The 21,745-nt window shown below is 38.4% G+C and overlaps 1 protein-coding gene across 2 annotated transcripts in view; it reads right to left on the reverse strand.

The window, feature by feature from the left end:
• SLC1A1 (solute carrier family 1 member 1) overlaps positions 1–21,745 on the reverse strand; it is a 51,226-nt gene that overhangs the window by 13,055 nt on the left and 16,426 nt on the right. The window contains exons 3-7 of one of the 2 annotated variants that reach the window (XM_059873588.1): positions 7,222–7,314; positions 5,535–5,649; positions 3,648–3,690; positions 1,847–1,954; positions 355–539 (exon numbers count right to left, since the gene is read on the reverse strand). In XM_059873588.1, coding sequence (XP_059729571.1) covers positions 355–539; positions 1,847–1,954; positions 3,648–3,690; positions 5,535–5,649; positions 7,222–7,314 — 544 coding nt within the window. The remainder of the gene's footprint in view (positions 1–354; positions 540–1,846; positions 1,955–3,647; positions 3,691–5,534; positions 5,650–7,221; positions 7,315–21,745) is intronic. The other variant, XM_059873589.1, reaches the window with a different exon arrangement.

The raw sequence follows: 21,745 nt of genomic DNA on the forward strand, positions 1-21,745 counted from the left end.
TTCAAGACTCAGAACGGCATATGAGTGGTAATGCTTATCCTCAAAAGAGGCCTCAAATGACTAGTGCACTAGTTTTTTATAAACATCTAGCAAGAATGTCTAAAAAACTCAGGTTTCTTGGGAACCAATAGGAATACTGTTCCTTTAGTATATATTAAGAAGCCCTGTCTTCAGTTTCCTCAAAAGGATCAAATTCTATAGAAAGGAAAAATTTTACCAATCTTTCTTTGAAAGCTTCTTTCTGTAAAGCACTATTCAAAAGCAAACATGAGGTCTGAGTCTGCTCTTACCTCTTCAGTGACCAAAACCACTTAAAGAAGGTGTTGGAAAATGCTAGTATATCCTTGAACTTACCACATAATTATCTGAACTATTCTCATTGTAGCTTCATTCAGCGCGTTGAAGAAATCCATCAACACTTGTCCTTTGTCGCCCATTTTCCCAATAACCACTCCAAAAACAAGGCAGAAGACAATCAACCCCAGCGCATTGATGCCGTTGGAATACATCCCCACAATTTTATATTCTTGGGTTTTGTTCTATAAATTGGAATCAAGAGAAAAAAACACTATCTGAAAATAATGAATTTACTTTAAAGCATTCTAAAACGAAAATATATTTAGGTTTTTTTGAAAGACATGAAGCTCTTTCCCAGCCATTCTACTGGCTTTCTGAAATTGCCAAGTGGGCAAGTTCAGGAATACACTAAACTGAACTTGAACACTTTGTATTTTAAAGTCATGCATGGATCTGACCAAACCTCAGCAGGGAGTAAAGCACCCCTTAACTGTGCTGTCCTTTCTATAGACTTCTGACACAAGGTATGGCAAGGACTAAGTATCAGTCATGCTTTCAAGATTTACTCCACTACACTCAAGATTTACTCCCCACTGGAAAGCAAAACACAGATGTAGAATCCTTGTGTTTCTTTCTGAGCAACTCAAGGATTTGTATCGGGATGTAAGATAAATTCACCACTGTCTAACAACCTGGACATCAGTGTAATTCCATAATTTGTAGGAGAATTATGTGCACATAACATAAAAATCCTACTAAAGAGGTATTCATACATTCTTCTGTGCAGCCTAAATGTATCAACAAAAGGGTACAATTCTTCACTACATTCTGGTTCAGGATTTAATTAATGTCTCTTCATAAAGCTCATCTTCCCCTGCTATTATTACTCTGAGATGAAATTTGGAAGGAGTATAATAAAATGTATATTGATTTGGTATTGTTTATAGTTCTGTGTTCACATTCTATTGACTTCCTTTCTCCCCCTCCTCCAGAGTAAGTCTAGACTTCATACACCATTAACACCTATAAGCTTTCCACACCTCTAATGAAGGGCTTCTTAAATCTCCACTTTTGTTTCTGTACATTTTTTTACAGAGTAAAAACTGTTAATTAACAAATGCTTTAAATTGTTTTGTTTTCCATTAAAAAATACTTATTATTATTTTCAGCTAATTTCCTTTTTTAGTGCTTACAATTACAGTCATTGCTACTCAAACATCTCAAGGTGATATACATCTAGACTTTCCACAGTGAGTATTGAATCTCTCAGAAAATTGATAATACATAAGCAGATAAATGTAATCAATCTTCAGCTATTTTCTTTGGACTGGTCAATTACCCATGGGATCCTCGGCTGTTCATAAACCTACTGGAAGGATCTCTAAGCATTTATCAAGTTACTTCTGTGCTCTTGCTAAAATCCATCTATGTGCTATTTCCAATCATTTCTTCATCACTAATCACATCACATGAAATAAACCAAATTTAGTCTATGTTCTTTCTTCCTACTTCATATATTATGTAGGAATGAAAGGATAAAAGGTCGTACCTCTGAAGCCTTTGCTGTTGTGGCTGTTGTAGTGGATTCCTCTCGAAATATGGAGCTATTTTTATCCACAGCAATTGTAGTTTTAACTTTTTCACGCTTGGTTTTATACTGGAAAAGTTTTTTTAAAAAAAATCCAGAAGAACTTATTTAGAAAAATGAGAAAACTGAAGAACAAAGGTCCAGTAAAAATAAGAGAAAAATTAACCAATTGAAGCTGAAGGTAGCAAACATAGACAAAGACTTTATTTCCCAATTCATGTGAGCCATCAGGACTCTGTACCTCAGAAGCTGTAGATGAAACAAGAGGTTCACAAATAATATGCTATGAATTCTGCTCCCCAGGATCTTGGATACCCCATGGATGTGCTGCAGTCTTGCAGGGCATGAGCTAGAGCTCCCAACAATGGCAAGAATTTTTTGCTGGAACAAACAGTCTGGAGAGAATTGCTGACAGCCATGCCAGGAGAGGCCCTTGGTGATGTGGTCAGCATAACTAACGCCACTATTCTAGGCAAACAGCCATTCTTAGTGGTCAAATGGGTTACATATTTCCCTTTCCCCTTGTTGCCAGGTCTTCAAGGTCCTGTGCACCAAGCAGACAAACTGAACAGACTCTCTTCTGCTCCCTACTAGCCTCCAGATTCCTGGCACTAGGCTGACTACTCCTCTTCATATTTGTCTTAAATGTTCCAGGCACCCAGCCAGATGAGTGGCGTTGATGATGCAGTCACAGAACAGGCAAGTCTAACAGCAGCAAGTACACTGTCCATAAAACCAAGCAGGTACAAGTCCTAGTGAGTAACTTGGACCAAAACTACTGCAGGACAGTGAGACCTGGTGGTCAGGGATGCCTCCATCATTGTTTGCTTCCTCTGAGGACTGAGTGACCAACCTGCATTCTTTTATATGTTTTTCAAGCCTAGATTATGGTTGTTATATTGATACAGCAAATGAAGTATTAAGATTTGACAAAATATAGAGTGGCTCCAGGTGATTAGAAAACAAGTTAAATGGTGTTATTATAAAACTGTTCTTCACTGATTCTGCTGCTAGAAATCCTGTGCTATTCTGATTGTAAGTTCTGTGCTATACTAATCATAACCCATTAAGAAAACAAGACTTTAATAGTAACTACAGTTTAATGCCACCAGCATTCTGTCAAGGATTTCTAAAAGAGCCCGCCTGTCCCCTCAGTGTGGGATGGCCAGTAATGATGACAAAAACTACATGGAGAAGTTTTATAAAGTGAGTTGTGCACAGCAGCATATAAATTTCTGATATAAATTTCTGGGGAAGGTTAACTGATAAGTCTAATATATAGACAGAAGTTTCCTCTTTCATCTTGCAACACTCACTTTTCTATCTCAAATAGACTACTAGTTATCATCCTTTTCCTTCAAAGGATTTGGTCTGGCACTGGATATTAGATGTGAGACACTTCAGGGTGAAGGCTAACTTACACAGACTTTATCAGACACAGATGGATCTTAAGAATAAGGAAACTAATCCTCATAAGATGGTTCTTCTAACCCTTGTTGTCCCAAAAGGAAACATCTTATCTTATACACTCTTGGTTTCTGCATCCAGCTCTTAAACAGTACCATTTTGGGACTTAATAGTTGATAGCAGAGTGTTTATCATAATGGAAATGGAACCAACATGCCTTAAACCCCCACCTTTTTATAGGAGATGAAGATATTCCTGGACTTCTCAGAAATAAGTCTTGCCTTATTATTTTTGTGAAAATATTTTGTGGTTAACAGTGAAAACTACAGAAATAAAGAGGGATGTTCAAACTTACCTGTTGGAAACAGGCCTGAACAAGGTTCTCTGGGAACATATTCCTGTTAACAAGCATAGAAGCATTTCAATACTACAGCATACTAAGGAAAAGTTGTTTGCTATAAACAAAATGATAAAATTTGATGCTTAAAAACAGATCATATTTTATTTATTTTAGCAGAAAGAAGTATATTTAGCATCACCAGATATAGATAGATAGATAGATAGATAGATAGATAGATAGATAGATAGATAGATTTTTTTTTTTCCAAAGATATTAAGGGTTTAAGAGTCCCAACTACTGTTTTCCTGCTTGAACTTGTTGAACTTTTGGGCTTAATTTTTAGTTTTTAATTTGACATTTATTTTGGTAAGCTACTAAACCCAGTGTATTTTATCCTGGCTACATTATCTCCTTGACTTGTATAAGGAATACAGGACACACCATCTTTATAAGATATGTCAAATATAGGCAGAAAAGAAAAATAAAAAACCTCTTACAAAGGCTGTTATGTAAGAATAAGATATTTGGTAACTCTAATGTTACTCTATTGTAGTTTTCAATTCAGAAATTAATCTTGGTTAGTGGTAAATTCTCCTGTGTTATTCTGGTGTTAAGGACAATTTTCAAACACTGAAAAATTAGAAGATTTAGTGCAATGCAGTTGTGTGACTCCTTTCCAAATGCCAATTTCAGATCCAAACAATTACAAAAAGAAAGCATTAATTAGGTATTTGGTAAATATCCAATCCAGTGCAGAAAATGCATTACACATATATAATGCATTTATATACTGAAGCAGAAGTTTTTAAATCTCCCCTAAAGATCTTTCACAAACTCCTGCCTTTGGTTTTCAAGTTTTAAAAGCAAAATCTATTCAAAAGCAAAATCAGTTTGTGTAAGTGTGGGTTTTTCCTTCATCTTTACAAGACTGTCTGGTTTTGAATCTTAAATCTATTATTTTTATCCATATTTTTGAATATAAACATATAAGCAATTCTAATTCCTTTAAAAGAGAATTTCAGATCTTTTAACTGCTAGTTTACAGTCTTCAATTTCTTTGCAAGAAGTTGAGCTATAATCTATAACAAACCCCTAAACTACTAGATATGTGGCAGTTGATTCTTACATGACAGATTAAGTAAAAATTCTACAAAGACAAAATGATGGGCAGGAATAGTGACCCAGAATACAGACTAAATACACTAGAAGAAAAAAAAAAAATCAACAGAAATATTTTTGAAGATACCATCTAGCGTCTAGCCTCTCTTGGAAATGCAGCCTTTATTGGTGTTATTTTTCTTCAAATCCCTTATACACAGTAGCTCTGAAAACCTGTACCTGTCTTCTGCAGTCTTTTCTAGAGGTGTTCTTCTTCTAACCATTTTAAAGTATCTATCATTGTCCGTGATGCTAATGGGGAAAGACATATTATACAGTTGCCTTGGATACTGGTGATGCAGCAAACTTCTTAACTGTGGAACCCCTGAAAATCTTTGCATACTGCATCTGTTACTCTACATGCTGCCTTGAGGAGGGGAACCACAGGTCTGCAATTTCAGCTGATTGTCTACACTGGATGACACAGAAGGTGCCAATCAGTAATCACCATTAATCCACCAATCCTTTATGGATTTTTCCTCATAATAGATAAATCTTGCATGTCAATTTCTGTGAAGCAGGGATTTTCCACCACTGATTTATTAGCTGAAGTCTATGGTGTAAAGAGAATTTTTTAAACAAACCGCTTTGAGTAAATTTTAAAATGTCTAATTTGTTGAAATACTACCCTTATTCACCCAAACAGTATCAGAAGGCATTTTATTGTATTACCTATCACAACTTTATTTGTGTTTGTTTGAACTTCTGCAAAGGGGATATGGAAACTAAAAATTAAAATCTCACCTGATCAGATCCAGCAAGGCATCAACAGTATTGACTTCTGGGGTACTGCCCATTCTGTCAATATCACTTGCTCTTTGAGTCACTCCAGGTTTAATGGTCACAACAAGGATAATCCCTGCAGAAGGAAAAGCAAAGAGCTCACAGTGCAAGCAGAGGCATTGGTGCATTCTTCCTCAGTATATCCTGTGTCGCCAAACTCTTTGTGAACTCAACTCAATAAACACTTTCCCTGGATGCTTCTGCTGCTATGTGCAGAAAAGTCTGCAGATGGTGTCCTTAAATGTGTGGGTTCCCCTAGTACAGGAGCTACTTGCAGGTTTGCCCCTAGACTTCATCACTTCAGCTTTGTTTTTGTATGCATCGTACTACATCACTACTGCTCACCAAGAAGGTAAATTACTTTAGCTGGGCTTCAGATGAGTATGCTGCAACTTTTGCAGAGTGAATATATTTAATTGCTACTTCCCTTTTCCTTTATGTAGCTCTACTTGTTACTAGCTTTTAGATATGAATACAAGTGTGCACCCCACAGTCAGAGGGTGTTTCATCAAAGTTAGGTACCAATATAGTTATGTAAGAGAAGGCTTCAGAAAAAGAAAGAAATAAAAAAATTGTAGATTAGGAAATACTAGATTTGACCTTGTAAATACTGAAATCAATGACAAATTATTCATTCATTTTAACCATTTTTACTATTGTAATTCTCCAATTTTTTTTCTCTCTTTTTTTTTTTTCTTATACAAGTCCAAAGAAAGCCAAAGCAAATGAAACTACTAAATTTCAGTGAAGGGAGAAAGAAAGGAGAAAAAGTTGTTTGGATGACCCTTCAACCAGGCAGGAACAAGTCTTTCTAATGAATAAAAGCAGTACTGTACTTGCACAGTTCTGCATTGTGAAACAAGTGATGTCATACTGCCATGGAACAACTTAGAATAGCAAGGACCTTGGGAGATTGTCCCACCTCACCCAAAGTTGGGACAATTTCAAAGTTAGATACATACTAAAATTAGTCTTTATATAGTATTCCTTCTTATGTATTCACAGAAATTACCCAGACATATAAGATAGATTGTTTTATTTTGTTTCTTATTTAAGAAGGCGGGCTGAGGATGTTTCTTTAAGCAAATACAGAACATGCCAATGTTGCTTGTCAGGAATGAACTTCCTGTAAGAGGAGATGAGAATATCGGAAATGTAGGATTGGAGCCTGGCAGTGACAGAGGGGGGAAAAAACCTTTAAGGAAAGATACAAGATTACAAGGGAACCAGTATTTTCTGTCATTCTTTCAGGTGTGACACACTACATATTTTCCAATCTGAGAATCAGGAACAGGCTATCAGTTTTGCTATTGAGGAAATTCACTTTGTATTTAAGGTTGGCCTTTGACATTTATTCAGCTTTCTCACTGCTGGTAATTTTTTACCTCAGCAGACAGCTCCTAATCTTCCCTGAGCTAAAATATATGGTGAAATTGCCTGTGGCTTCACACTGGATATGAACACAGCCCAACCATGGACAGCAGGACTAGCTCCTCTCTGTATCTGACTACAGGTAATGTCACGTTGTCTGGTATGATTCCCCATCTCATCTCTACATCCTGTCTTGGGAAATTAGTAATGTCACAGTGCAGTACATTTGTAATTAGGCAATGCTGATGATTTAAAAAGTTACAGAATCACAGAGTACCTAATATTACAGCAATGACTGTTGTGCAGAAATAATATACAACTGCTCGCAAACCAATCTTCCCAGAAATGTTGGAATCCAAAGCAGCAACACCTGCAAAAAACAGCCACAGAAACAAAACAATAAAAGCCAGTCTTATAAGAATGTTGTCATTTTTGGAGAGAGAAGTAATTATTGTCTCTTACTTCTGTGCAGAAGATTTTTCTTTATTCAAGATGTTTCTAAATACTTAATTGACATTTGCACTTCTGAAAAATATCTGTAGCTGACCAACATATTTGCTTCTGCTTCTTTTCAGAAATGTTTTCCCTTCCCCCCCACCCTGTTTTCTCTCCCCCCCCCCCCTTTTTTTTTCTAGAACAAAGACAATTGAGCTTTCTTGATTCCCTGATGTTTGTGATTAATTAGATTTCTTTGGTTTACAAGAGGATGTCACAATTTATTTCCTTATTCATTTAACTCATGGCTTCACTTTTTCCAGATCTGTAACATTTTGGCTTTAAATCTCAAAGCCATGTGAAGGGAGTTGCTCAGGCTTGTTATCCCAGGCTCAAAGTCTCATCAGACAAGTAAGGATCATTTCTGGTCAGTTTGTCTTCTTTAACAGGTTTACTGTTTTTAAATTTTTGACAAAAGCTTTTTCTGAAGTTTGGGTGGTTCACACTTCCCCACCTGTATATGTCATTGTCAAGAACAGACAGCAGATTTATTAATGAAGGTAGGGAAAGTGCTGAGACAGGTATTATACTCAGGTCAACTTAGTTTCTGGCAACAATACTAAATGAAACTTCTCATGAAGTGTTTATTAATTTTTTAAAAGATTATAAAAGTTGTATTTGTAAAATCAGTAACGAGGGCAAAGTGAGCATTTTGACTCCAAAACTTGTCTGTTTATAACAACATTAGTCAATAATTCACTGCTATCTCTTTATTATACATTTGTGATCCATTAATACTTGTATGTTTATCGAGTCAGTTTATCAAAGACTGGCTGCATTCCTTTGTATACAAAAGCTAAACCACGAGGAGGATGTTTAGCCTCAGAGAAGTGTGATTTTGTAGGGAAAAACAGTTTCAAAAGTGAAGGAAGAAAAATCAAGAGATCTGACATACATGTAACGTACTGATCTTTGAGCTCAAAAAGGATCTTAGCAAGCACAGTTTAACCATGAGCTGATGTCTCATACAGAAGAGATATTAACAGCACTGACAACTTGTGCCTAGAGTACTCATATAATGTCTTACTAGTTCTGTTAATTGTTATTCAAAATGCAAACAATACTCAGAGGGAAGAATGAAGGTTATTTTATTTCATTATCTGATTATCTTGGGGTCTTCCATGGCATAGTGTATCATAAGATTGAGTACAGAAGAACTACACATATATACAGAAATCATTATGCAAAGATTCTCTCACTTGTAAAGCAAATAAGGATATCAGTGAACTATTCATTTGGCGAAGGAATACAGGTTAATGCAGAGAAAAACAATGCCACAGCTATTACAGGAAACTGTTAGCAGTAAGGATATTGTTTGAGGCATGAATGAACACAGAATCTGGGCCTTGATTTCTATTTCTCACCTTGGGAAATGAGGGTAAAAAAGGTAGAAAGGACGACTTTTCCATTGCTGTGGGCTCAGCTGCGGAAATCACGGCAGCAAGAACTCCTGAGAATGGCTAGTTTTGGGAGGAAATGGTTAAAACTGGAAAATCTGGGGAGGAGGAGGGAATAGTTTAGACCAAAGTGACCTTGCAGCTGGGAATGCTAAATATGTCAGTGTGGGACAACTCCATTTATTGTGCCTAGTGTTCAGCCTGTGCCTGTTTTGAGAAGTGGAATTCCTATGGAGATATAACACAGTCTCACAGAGATGCAGGAAGCCTTCTGTTACAGCAAGGCAGGCCGCAAGCACTTCCTCCGCACTGGCCGCTAGGATGAGCCAAGCCTAATGGAGCTCTGTCTCCATGTGCCTCAGCCAACTGGCATTGTTGGTGAGGTAATGAAATAAATTAGTCTTTGCGTTTCAGCTGTCACTTCATGCTTCCCCTGGTTACCTGAACGAGTCAATTCACACCAATAATAACAAATGATGCTTTCTGTGGACAAGCCTATTTTCAAAGGCTGTCAATGTTGAAACTTCTGCACCTGATAAATTAACTTGGAAGAATTCACATTTTTTTTTAAAGGGAGCAAACAGGTGTTGCCACCGTTCCATAACTTTTAACAAAAAGTTCAAAAACTTGGAAATAACGGAATTTTAGTCTAAAACTTGTGACCTTTTTTTTTTTTCTTGCCTGACAGTCTTGTTGACTTAGTTAAGAGCCTAATAATCATGCAACGTTATTTCCCTGGAGTAGTCAGTTATAAAGATCCTACAGTAAATATGAAAGGAGATTCCTGTGACAGGAATTCTTCTGGCTCCAAATTAAATCCCTTTGCAAACTGTTATGCTCAGTAGAGGTATAATAAAGGGTAAACTTTGCCCCTGCCTTTTTAAACTAGGTAATGATCCTCTTAGTGAGCAAGCTGTGCTAGGATCCAGCCTGTCCTTCCATTGTCATGTTGATGCTGCTTTGCTGGTAACCATAAAACCACACAAATTATTCAGACAGACATGGCTGAATAAGTACAACTATGGACTGGGGATGATAGGTGTGGGGTTTGCATTTTTGGAAAGCTGTTGTACTCTGAAACCTGCATTCAGAATGATGCTTCCATTTAGAGACTGAAATAGCATTCACTACAAGTGCCACAGACATAGGTTTGCACTGGGTGATGTGTAGTGCTAAGCTCCATTTTATTTCATGTTAGCTTGTTACACATAAGAAAATATGCTATATAATAATGGACTTCTATCCATTATTCTTCCAGATATGTCCTAGTATCATGACTGAGCAATTGATAACATAATTGATAGCTACTAGCCTTTTTCTGAAGATAACTGAAAATTAAGATTCCCTTTGTAGTTACATCATGGCTTTACAGTTTCTTTGGAACTGAAGGAGTTAATAGAAAATGTATTGATCAAAGCACTAAAACACTACTAACTACAAAGTCAGTAGTACTAAACTACTACACAACACCAATTTCAGTTCAGAAGAACACTAATTACTCAAACTAAGATGGCACATTGCTTCAAAAAGAAAGTCTTCAGTGTCATTAAAATTATATCACAAAAGCAGCGTAATTAGATTTGGTTATCTACTTTGGATTACCACTAAACTTTTACAACTAATGTATTTGTTCTTTTTTCCCTCAATCTATCCTCAAATTTAAACATGTTTGAACAGATAAACTGGTAATACTGTATAGAGTTTGAACAGGCATGATAGATTCTCCTCCATCCCATGGCATTTCAAAACTGCAGTTATTTCTCATGAGCCCCTTAAATTTTCCTATAAAATACTTCCTAATTTAGCTGTAGCCACTGAAGCACAAATGCAATTCTGTGGCTATGATACAAAAAGGCTTAAGTGAGATCATCACGAAAGACACCAACTGATGTTAAAATCTGTTAATCTATCTCTGCTCATATGATTTTAGCAGAACAGAGGTAAGGTTTTAATTACTCAAGTAAAATTTTGGAATCAATTGTCTAGTCTTCTGCAATTCACCTCCCATGTTTTTGATGTTACAGTCTCCAGCTTGAAGCTCTTAGTACTCTTCTCTTTTTTTGCCCAGTTTTCTCTATTTTGTATCACATATACTTGCAAAAGAATACAACGCAAAAAAATCAGTGAAATCAAGTCTCTCCCTTCTACTCTTTCTTGTACAAGGACCTCAAAACCCTTCCAAAGTGAAATGCTGCACTGCAGCAATTTTTAAAAATTGTACATGTTTAAAAGTACTTCCCTGAAATACTACTAGATAAAGCTACCTAAGGGAATAGTCTCATTTAAGCAAAAATAAGTTTAAATATGAAACATGATGTTCCAGAATTTTTTACCAGTAGCCACTGAACTTTAGAGGCCTGTAAAAATGCATATGTACAAATGGCCAAATGGCTTTGGTTTGAGGCATAGCATTGTAATTTCAGAATTGTTCACTATGCTCTTGTGAGACCAGTGCTGTGGTCCTGTGAGATCTGGGAGTAAAATGGGTTCTGTGAAGTACTGGAAACAATCACAGGGATCTTCTGACTTCCAGAAATATCATCTTCATAGTTTTCTAGGGGATAACACCTACATCCTCAGAATCTGTCAAACCATTCTACAGATTGGAATATATGCAACTGTACACACAGATTTATGCTTCCAGGTGCTCTTCTTCAGTACGTTATAAGAGATTTAATCATAAATTTGGTGTGGTGGTTGACTCTGTTCAACAGAAATAATCATACCTAGACCCCCTGGCATTTTTTATTGCCGCTCTACAAATTTCAGTGCCATCATCAAGTCTACCTCTTGCAGTACTTAGCTGCTCTCAAACTTCCAAAGATTGGTGGAAGCTGACAGGATCATCACTTTAACTGCACAACACATTGATCATTATGTGTAATCCATAAAAGGCTTGGCTGTTTAACTCCTTTTGCAGCACAGCTACACTTGAGGATCAAGATGTGAGTTTTCTCGACGCCACTTAGCCAGCTTCTAGCACTGACAATTGTACGCCTTAAGTGGCCCAGGACCTGAAGGAAGAGTCTGGCTCAAGGTCCTTCCAAGTTCACACTACTGACAGCCACATGGTATGCTTCTCTATTAGTTTTAGAAGCCAATTCAATTCTGATTAAAACCAACTCAAATATGGTGCATATCAACTGCACACATTTCTCTCAGGATTCTGATATCTAATTCCTTAACTAGTTCCCAATTGTAACAAAAATATAACAACAAAACTTCCTGAAGAATAAAACTGTATGGCTTTTAGACCTTCTCAGCTATGACCACGACGCTGATTCAAAGGCAAAACACAGTTCAGAAACTGCTCCAAACTGCCAGCAGCCTTACTGACTAAATGAGGAACTTCCGAGGTCACTAGATAAATCACAAAATAATTCTCAACTTCTCCCAGGTGTTCACACTTTATTTCTTCATGTCCATTTTGGCTCTTCTGGCAGCAATATGCAGTCACTACACCACAGAAATGATATGATTGGTGAGCATCCAGGAGAGCAAAATGTTTTTACAGAATGTTGCATAAGACATAAAAAAATAGAAAACCATAGGCGACTCTTAAAATGCATACAGAGAATTTCAATAAGCAATCCTTCTAAGGGGACCACAATGTCTTATATAAAAGAAGTAATGTCATTTTATTGCTGGGGTGAACTATGTTATTAGTTGTTGCAAAAAGGTAATATTTATTCTTTAAAAGTAGTAAGGAAAAAAAAAAAACTACAAGAGTGCTGACACTGTCTACTGAGAGTTCTCATTTAATCCACTGGTCATCACAAGGCTGGTGGTCAGGCCATAAAAATAATCCTTCTTAGATGCAAATGGAAATTTTGAATTAGTTGCCATCTTCTACTTGCAATAGGAAACACTGCTAATGCTAAAACAGTATTTGGCCTTTACCTTAAGAAGATTGACATGCTTTTAATCTGAGGTGAGAACACCAAATTCTAGCTGCAGTGCTGAGCAAGATTATTGCTTGCACAAGGAGGGTATAGCAAGCTTATAGCTTATTTTCTTATTTTTCTATGTATCTAAGAGAATCCAAATTTGCATTCTTGTTCCATGAGCTATACCACTTTAATCAGCTGCTGCTAGGAAAGGAAGGCATCTCACACATGTAAGACTAGATTTCATAGTATTTCCATGTGAATTTTGTCATTATTTAATAGTTGGGTTATAGACACAAAGAAGAAAATTTCTTTTTCACTCCAGGGAAAGGTCCTTTGTGCTGTCCTATAAATCTGGGACAGTTCATACATAAATTCAGAAGAATTTTTTCTCAGGGCTTCTGAAAAGAAAGGATTCCAAAACCAGTTGTCTTCTGTCCTTTTGTTCTTGACCCAGTATTTCCTTTTGTCCTTGGTCTATGCTCACTTTTTGAAGGGAAAATCCTTCTGTATACAATTTGGAAAAAAAGTGCAGTGAGGGAATCACTGTGGTGAATTCTGAGCCCATGCTTTACTGAAGACATTTTTGAGTCATCTATGATTTTTCCCTCTTCCCATTTCAGACTATGAGCCCTTTCTCTCCCATTTTGCCCTTTTATTTGCATGATGTTGTAGTTAAGCCCTGACTGTCAAGTTTGCCCTGACTGTCAATAATCTCCTGAAATGTAATTTTATTCATATTCTCCCTGAAATTTCAGTTTCCAGACTAGTTTAACAGCAATTTCTGTTGCTTCTTCCGAAAGCTGAAGGGTGAATCTTTTCCTTTTTTTTCCTGATGCTCTGTGGAACTCTCTGGGAAATGTAATATCACGTTCCTTGTGTTTGAACAAGACTATCAGGACCGAGTAAGTAACTCACAACTGTCTACTGAAATACCACCCACACACAGGACTTCAGACAGCACAATGTACTGTCTACTGCTCATCTGAGACAAAGGACTCAGACTATTATTGCATTCTCAAAAATCTTTCGCTTGACATGCATCTCACAATTTTATTTTTTCCTCAAGTTTACTGTGTCGTGGGGCTTGGAAGGATCTTTTGCAACTAGTCTTTCCCCAGCTAACTGAATGACCTCTTTAGCTAAGTCTCATTAGGAGGACAGTTCCAAGTCAGATGTTGGCTGAGAAGATCAGGTAATGAAAATGCTATGGCAAATGGACAACGCAAACACAGAGCGATTTGCAGTCTCTCAGATGAGATTTTTCATGATCTACTGTCTTTAGTGTTTTTACTAGAAGTCTTCCATTCCTATTCTATCAATTCTTCTGTAACAGAAGTTATCCTGTCTATTCAAATGTCATTGTTACTGTAAAGGAAAAGGATTTCTATGGCAGTTTGTAGCAATTACCTTTTCAATCGACTTGATAGAAATTTCATTAACTGCTCTTCTTTAGAACAAATGATTATTACCCTACTAGTATGTTGTATCAGTGCAACAAAAGAATGTCTTACAAATGAAATGAGAAAAACTAGCACATGACAGGGGGGCGGTGTTAAGGAGAGAGTGGGAAAGAGAGATAGATGCATGTAGGTAATGCCTAAGCATCTGTTATTACTATTTAAATATCACCAAAAAATACAAGTCAGAAAATTTTCAATTTCTAATTACATGATCTAATGAGACTTGGATTAACGTATCAAATATTGGTCTCAACTTTGGAGAGGCATTGAAAAAAGATTGGAAAAAACCCAACAAAGAGACTAAAATGTGGAATATAACAATAGTTACAACAGTCCAAATACTGAAAGATGTCTTGGATCATTTAGGATGAGGTTGAAAAAGTAATTGTAATGAACCTTTCTAAATGCCAGATAGGGTGGAATGGGAGATGAACAGTTGATAGCAATGAAAGGGTTAAAATAATTATAAACCAGAGGTAATTTCTGACCCTGGATATCAGTTTGCTAAGGACTGTTGTGCTGTCTTCTTGGCAGTTGGCATAATCATTGTATTATGATTTTTCCCTACAGAGCTTATTGGAGACGTGGAGAAAGAGGGTATTAGTACTGCCTCCTATTCATCACTTCTAGGAACATTTTAATTTTTTCTCTAGAAAGCTCTTAGAGGTTATATAATCTGAAGCTAATGCCTTTTCAGGAGAGATGATGTTCCTTGTTTTGAATATAAGAAGAACTTGAAAGGAAGGAAGATGACACATCTATCTGCCAAGATGGACAAGTGGACAGGCTAACAAGATTCATTACAGAAATCAGATTCAGTTCAAGGATGCAGCAGAAATATGGCCCCTGCACTGTTGCTGGTGATACATGTATGGAATGTATACAGAAAACCGTAGTATTGAAAGTACTTGAATTCCCTCAAAATTATTGGTGGCAAAATGTATATGTGGACAAGGTTTAACTTCCATGTTATTAAAAAAGCCCTTTAACATGACACTGAACTTTTAATCAATTGTGATATCTACTCACAGGGAAATGGAGTGAAAAAGGTGAATGAAATCTGGTTTATCTAGTGGAACAGTTGTGTATGTCCTGAGCTCCACAAGAGAACAGCAGAAGACATCAACTGACTTTAGATCCATCCACAGTGATACCACCAGCAGTGCCCACAGTGATGTGGCTAGGACAGGAAGCAATGACAGCTGGTACCACAAAATGGCTGTTCTGTTGGAGTTGTTTGCCCTTGAGAGCTGGTGGTAATCATGCTCCATGAACCAGAAGTGCACTTCAAAGTTTTATTACTTTAAAACTTTGAATAATGTAAGGGCTGTCTCACTTGTATAAGGTCAACTGATATTGATGGGAAAGGAGCAGATGACATGACAGAAGTAATCTGAACAAGAGGGGCACAAAGTCTTGTCCATTAATAACCCCTGACTCTGCCATCCTGCCTGCTTCAATGACTGCACATGGACAGCAGAGACAGAACTTCCAACATCCCTCAATACAGCTGAAGGCAGAACTCATTAACAGTACTGTAATGTTTTCTGACCTTCACACAATTAATGATACAGAAGGAAGAGGTGAGTCTCCTGTCTGAGCCCAGTTAACTAATTTACTAACACTATATAATGGATCTGATTTTCTTGAAAGCTCTTTTGGCTTAAGAAACAGCAATGCATACAAAGAACATGCAGGTATTTCAGAAAACAGTCCCTAAGTATGTTAAACTAGACCAATAATTTCTCAAGGACTGTGCTGGTGGTGTACAGGGCCTGTTAAGGATGCCTAAGGATGTAAGTAATGGAGCATCTCCCAATAGCTGTGCTTCTTGGACTTGTAGAAATAGAAACTGCTGAGGCAGATTTGTGGTGAAATCATTGCCTTTGTACTATTAGTAGCAAGTGCACGTAAGAGTGTATATTTAGTATTGGGTAAAATGGAACTGGCATGATGCTTCAGACTGCAGTGGACCAGTAATCAAAGTGGGCCCTGGAGTAAAGTAAGAGTTTATTTCTATAGCCATAGAAGCTTTATAGTTTTGCCAGACCCACAGCTCAGCAGACATTGTATTTATAGCTCACTTACAGCTGCCCTGAGAGAGGTAATTGATACTGTCTTTTTTTCCACTGTTCCTGAAGTATGCCATGTATCTGCAAATGCCTCATCAATGGCTTTAAGAAATTTTGGTGTTCCCCATAGCTGAGCCTGCAGAAATTCACAATTCAGGAAACTCCTATGCATCTGTTCTAGTCTCTTTGAAGTTGTCTGTGAGGGCTGAAAGTGCAGGGGAGGTCAGAAACATAAGAAAAGGCTTTATTAATATTTTGTCAGGGAGGAAAGATAAGAAATGAGGCACAGATTATTGCAGAGCTTGAAACAGATGTTGAACAGCTGATAAAATCATGTCATTAATAATGAGATCTGAGACATGGACCTGCTGTGCTATGTGCCACATGTTTTAACACAATGGTAAAACTTCTAGCATTTATGGGTAACTCTGGAAACATCATCAAAGAAAAGGTCATTTATGACATATGTGATGTGAATTTTTTTGACAGAACACATTCTAGCCCTGAAGAAAGACCTCCACATCAAGATCCATGGCTTACAGTTTGAAAATCAATGTGGCTGGCAGCATGATATAACTCCCTCTGAGAAGGACCAATTGAAAAGAGATGGGAAGCAGACCCACAGTATTCTCATAGTAACTGGATGTCTGGGGATGTTGCGTTAAGATCCAGATCTCCTGACACTAGCTACTAACACGGAACTTAGGAGTAGGAAATAAGGCCAGACACTTTATGTAGACTGGTAAACTTCAGACTAGGCACGTAAGTTTTCTCAGCTTGTACCCAAGTACAAGCAAACAACTGTTCAGGAAACTTGACAGTTGTCTCCAACCTAAGTTCTACTGTGATCCTGACAGAAAACAGATTTGCAAACATTTCCTGCTGTTGCATAACGTGTGAATCTCACTTCATGAAAAAGAAAGCTAAAGTGATTAAAGAGGACTAATCTGTTCAGTATGCATGCTTAATGAAATACACTGCACAACTCCATTTTCATTCTCAGAATGAAATTAGAGCTGTGAATTTCTAAGACTTTCAAAGATACTTTATATGTCATAAGTACTCCCAAAACGATTTAAGTGTCAAAACTTTAAGCAGAAGCACACAAGAGATTTTTCTCAATTCTTTCTCCCTACAGGACACCTAAAGATAACATATTTTTGTGTTTGTCTAACATTTCTTATTTTAGAAAATTATTTCAAAAAAAGTGGATTTGGGGTGTGGAGTATTACATTCAGTACAGCTGTAGTTCTGACATCATAGCCATGATCTTGAGTAACACTCTAAGCTTTTGATTTTCATTTTCAATTTTCCCATGTCACTACATCAGAAGACAGAAAATACAAATAATTTCTTGACATGAATGATGCATTAGTATGCTATTAACTAATTTGAAGTATAGAAATCTCATGGGTAGACAAAAGAGGCCTATATATTGAACCAAATTATCAGGGGTAGACTTTTGGGTGCAAGTAAATAAATTTACACTTGAATCCATCAAAATTATTATGAGAAGAAGAGAAAAATTAAAATTTGGCTCTGAGTTGGAGTACCACTCAGACTATTCCACCCCCAAAGCAAGGTTATACTAACCAAGATTCTCAAAACAAATAGTGCTTGTGTCAGTATTCTCCTAGGCTACAGTTATGCTTCTAGGCAGGTTAGTGGAAAAATTCCACAAATTGCAACTTGTACGTATATAAGTACGTAAACAATGCTTTTCATCTCTTACACTCAGAGGAGCTGAGTTTGTGAATGAAAACCACATTTTACAAAGCCTCCCATCTCTTCAGAGGGAGAATTTTACCTTTGGAATCTGAAAATAGAGGTAAAGGGTTTTCTGCTCTAATTAAAGCTCCAAGGAGAAGGAAGAAGCATGTTCCTGATTTAACTGAGGAAATAAGCACGGGTTTTTTTTAAACTAAGATGGAATTTATTCCAACATATTAAAATTACTAATACTTCAAATTTTGCAGAAAATGCTGAAATCTCAAGGAGTGATTCCAGCATCCACTCTCTTTGCTGTGGCTTGATTTACATCATTATGCACAAATGGATTGGGATCTGGTCATGGGACATGCATTTGTCCACAGCTCCCTATCTCTAATGCTGATTATTTTCAGGATGTGACATCACCTTTTAAGACATTATAATCCTAAAAAAGAAAACCACAGACTGCATTTTCAAAAATGTATTGGTGACATATTTTGTATCATAGAATCATAGAACGGTTTGGGTTGGAAGGGACCTTAAAGATCCTCTAGTTCCAACACATCTGCCAAGGGCAGGGACACCTTTCACTAGACAGGTTGCTCAGAGCTCCATCCAACATAACTTTGGACAGTTCTGGGGATAGGGCAAACACAACTTCCATGGGTAACCCATTCCTGAAAAGTGCCTCAAAAACCTCAGAGTAAAGAATTTATTTTCACTATCTAATCTCAACCTACTTGTTTTCAGTTTAAAGCCATTGACCTTTGTCTCAGCACTAGATGCCCATATAAAAAGACCCCTTCCAGCTCTCTTGTAGGTTACATCAAGTGTTGGAAATCTGGAACAAGGTCTCCCTGTAACCTTCTCTTCTGCACACTGAACAAGCCTGTAAGCTTGCTGAAGAAGCACTCAGCTCCATCATCAGTCATTGATAAAATGTTAAACAGGACTGGCTGCAATATTGAATCCTGGGGTACAACACTACTGACTTCCCTCCAACTAGACTTGTGATGGTGATTGCAACCTTCTGGGTCTGTCCATTCAGACAGGTTTCTATTTGCCTCACTGCGCAATTCTTTAACCTGTATTTTTTCAGTTGTTCTGTAGGGATGTTATGGGAGAGTGTCAAAAACCTTACTACTAAAGTCAAGTTAGACTAAATGACCTCTTTGAAATTCTGAATTTTCAGATCAAAAGCAAAATTCGCACTTTCAAAAATTACTGTAAAGAAGCAAACAAAGAGGGGAATGAAAAATTTATGGAAGATCCAGGATTTGTCTTTAGCTATGATTATAAACAAGACAGCTCACCGTTCGCCTTACTGTTAGTGGCAAGGCCATGTATTTCTGCATTTGGCAGTGCCTTTTCTAGAATGAGACCCAAAAGCATTTTCCTCCAAAGAAACCTCATCATTCTTGATTAAATGTAGGATATGCAAGGAAAGCACCACAGTCTGCATGCTGGCTAGTTGTCTTTGGTGGGACCAGATGTGTTCTGAGGATGTCCACCTCTTTGGAATACATGTATTACCCAGACGCCTATAGGGCCTGTATCTGATGATCATAGCTCTTGGATCTGTGTATCTGTTCACATACTCAGTGGCACTTTAAAAATGCATGTGTTAAAGTGGTAGGTGCTGTTGCCTATCTCTTGTCCCCAGCAAGCCTCTCCTGTCGAAAAGCAGGCTGAGTGAACATTCAGGCAATGCAGTCAAACCTCCACTCAACACTCACCACAACTGGCTCAGCGATAGAGGCAAGAAAGGCTCTTTTGTAAGGTTTTAATCCAGCAGAGTAACTCCGCCACCAAAGGACAAACCTGGAGAAAGAGCATGAGCCACGTGAAGCAGGCATCTCACAGGGGAAGGGGTGGGGGGTGGAGCTAAGGGGTGGGCAGAGGGGCCTGGCCACCAGGGGTAAGGGGATGGCCACCAGGTGTACCAAACTAGTGACAGGGGAAGGAGAAACCAGAGGAAGTTGTGACACCAAGTCCATGGGGGAGACTATTTCCCTTTTGGAGGGATGACTCTATAGTAAGTAGTTAATGTTTCCAGGGCTGAGGGCTTGGGGATTGACCAAGGGGGGAGAGTTCATGGGATGATACAGCACTTGGGGCCACAATATATTCAAAGCTACTGTAGTTTAAGTAGCAACAACACTTCAGCTGGTCCAGAATGAATGTCTTTTTAGTTTACAAGTTAAGGGGATGCAATTAGCTCACCATGAGAGAAAAACATTGTCATGTTATTGTGCCTTTGCTGAAGGTTAGGTGTGTGCACCAGAGACAATTACAATGTGGTATATAACTCTAACTAGACTGTGATGCTGAGTCCAAAGGTGTCTAGGAAGTTTTGATGCCTTTTGTAAATTTATGTCATGTCAAAACACTAGATTTTGGTTGCAGGTAACAGTTTTGTGCATGAATCACCAAAACAAAATTGGGAGCAGTGGCTGATGTATGAGATGGTCATATGGTCACTCGAAGGTACCTGCATGAGCTGGCAAATTTGTCTGAGAGAAATCTTGTGGAGCTCAACAAAAAAAAAAGCAGAGCTCTACATTTGGGCAGGAATATTGCAGGGAACCAGTGCATGCTGTAGGCTGACTGTCTGGAACAGCTCTGTGAAGGATATGGGAGTCCTGGCAGACAACAAGCTGACCATGAGACAGTAAGATCTCACAGCAAAGCTGGCCAACAGACTCCTGGGCAACACTATGACAAGCACTTTGAGCATGTGGGGGGAGGTGATCTCTCTAAACACAACACCTGTGAGGCCACAACTGGAGTACTGGGTCTAGTTCTGGGTTCCCCAGCAGAAGAAGGGGATGGACTTACTGGACTTAGTCCAGCAAAGGGCCACAACTATGATGAGGGTTTTGGAGCATCTCTCACATGAGGACAGCTGGGAGAGCAGGGACTGTTCAGTCTGGAGAGGAGAATGCTCAGAGTGACCTTAGTCATGTGTATAAATTGCTGATGGGTGGGAGTGAGTACAGAGCCAGGCTCTTAGCAGTGGTGCCCAGAAACAATACATGAGACAATAGTAAAAAATTTAAAAACCCATGAGATTTAATCTGAACATGAAGACACTGCTTGACACAGCCTGGATTTTTAGGTAACAGGGAAGGGCCACATGAGTGGCTTCTGTGAGAAGCTGCTAGAAGCTTCCACCATGCCCGACAATCTCTGATGGCTCGGAAGATGGACAGCTGCTGGCACAGTTAGAGAGGCTGGTAACACCTCTGTGATGACATATTTAAGAAGAAAAGCAAAAAAGCATGTGCACGGTTTTTTCCAGTGGTGGTGACGAGCCGTAGCCGCCACCATCTCGACGGGGCCCACGGTGGGCCTTGCCTGCCTGGCCAGCCCTAGCCAGCCACGCCATGGGCAGAAGGACAGAGGTGGCGGTGGCTTTCCCTTCCCAGACCCTGCACAAAGGGAGACATTAAACAGCGCCAGCGCCGCGGCAGCCGTCACCGCCCCTGCCACAGTGGCGGGGTCACCTGGGCGGCAGCAGAAACATGAGTGACCCCCAACGTGGAACCTGGACCTCAGCCTCCCAGCACTGTGGGATCCGGCAGGAATCTCTGAATTGGTAGAACTTGTTGACAGTTGTACCTACACGGAGCAGTTTTTCTGCTAATCAGAGAAGAGGAGGAAATGAGGACATGTGAGAGAAAACAACATGGTGGCATCAAGGCCAGTGATGCCTTGAGGGGAAGGAGGTGCACCACGTGTCAGATATGAGATGAGGACTGTGGTGAAACAAACTGT

Source organism: Haemorhous mexicanus, chromosome Z (genome assembly GCF_027477595.1).
Source record: "Haemorhous mexicanus isolate bHaeMex1 chromosome Z, bHaeMex1.pri, whole genome shotgun sequence".
Lineage (NCBI taxonomy): Eukaryota > Metazoa > Chordata > Aves > Passeriformes > Fringillidae > Haemorhous > Haemorhous mexicanus.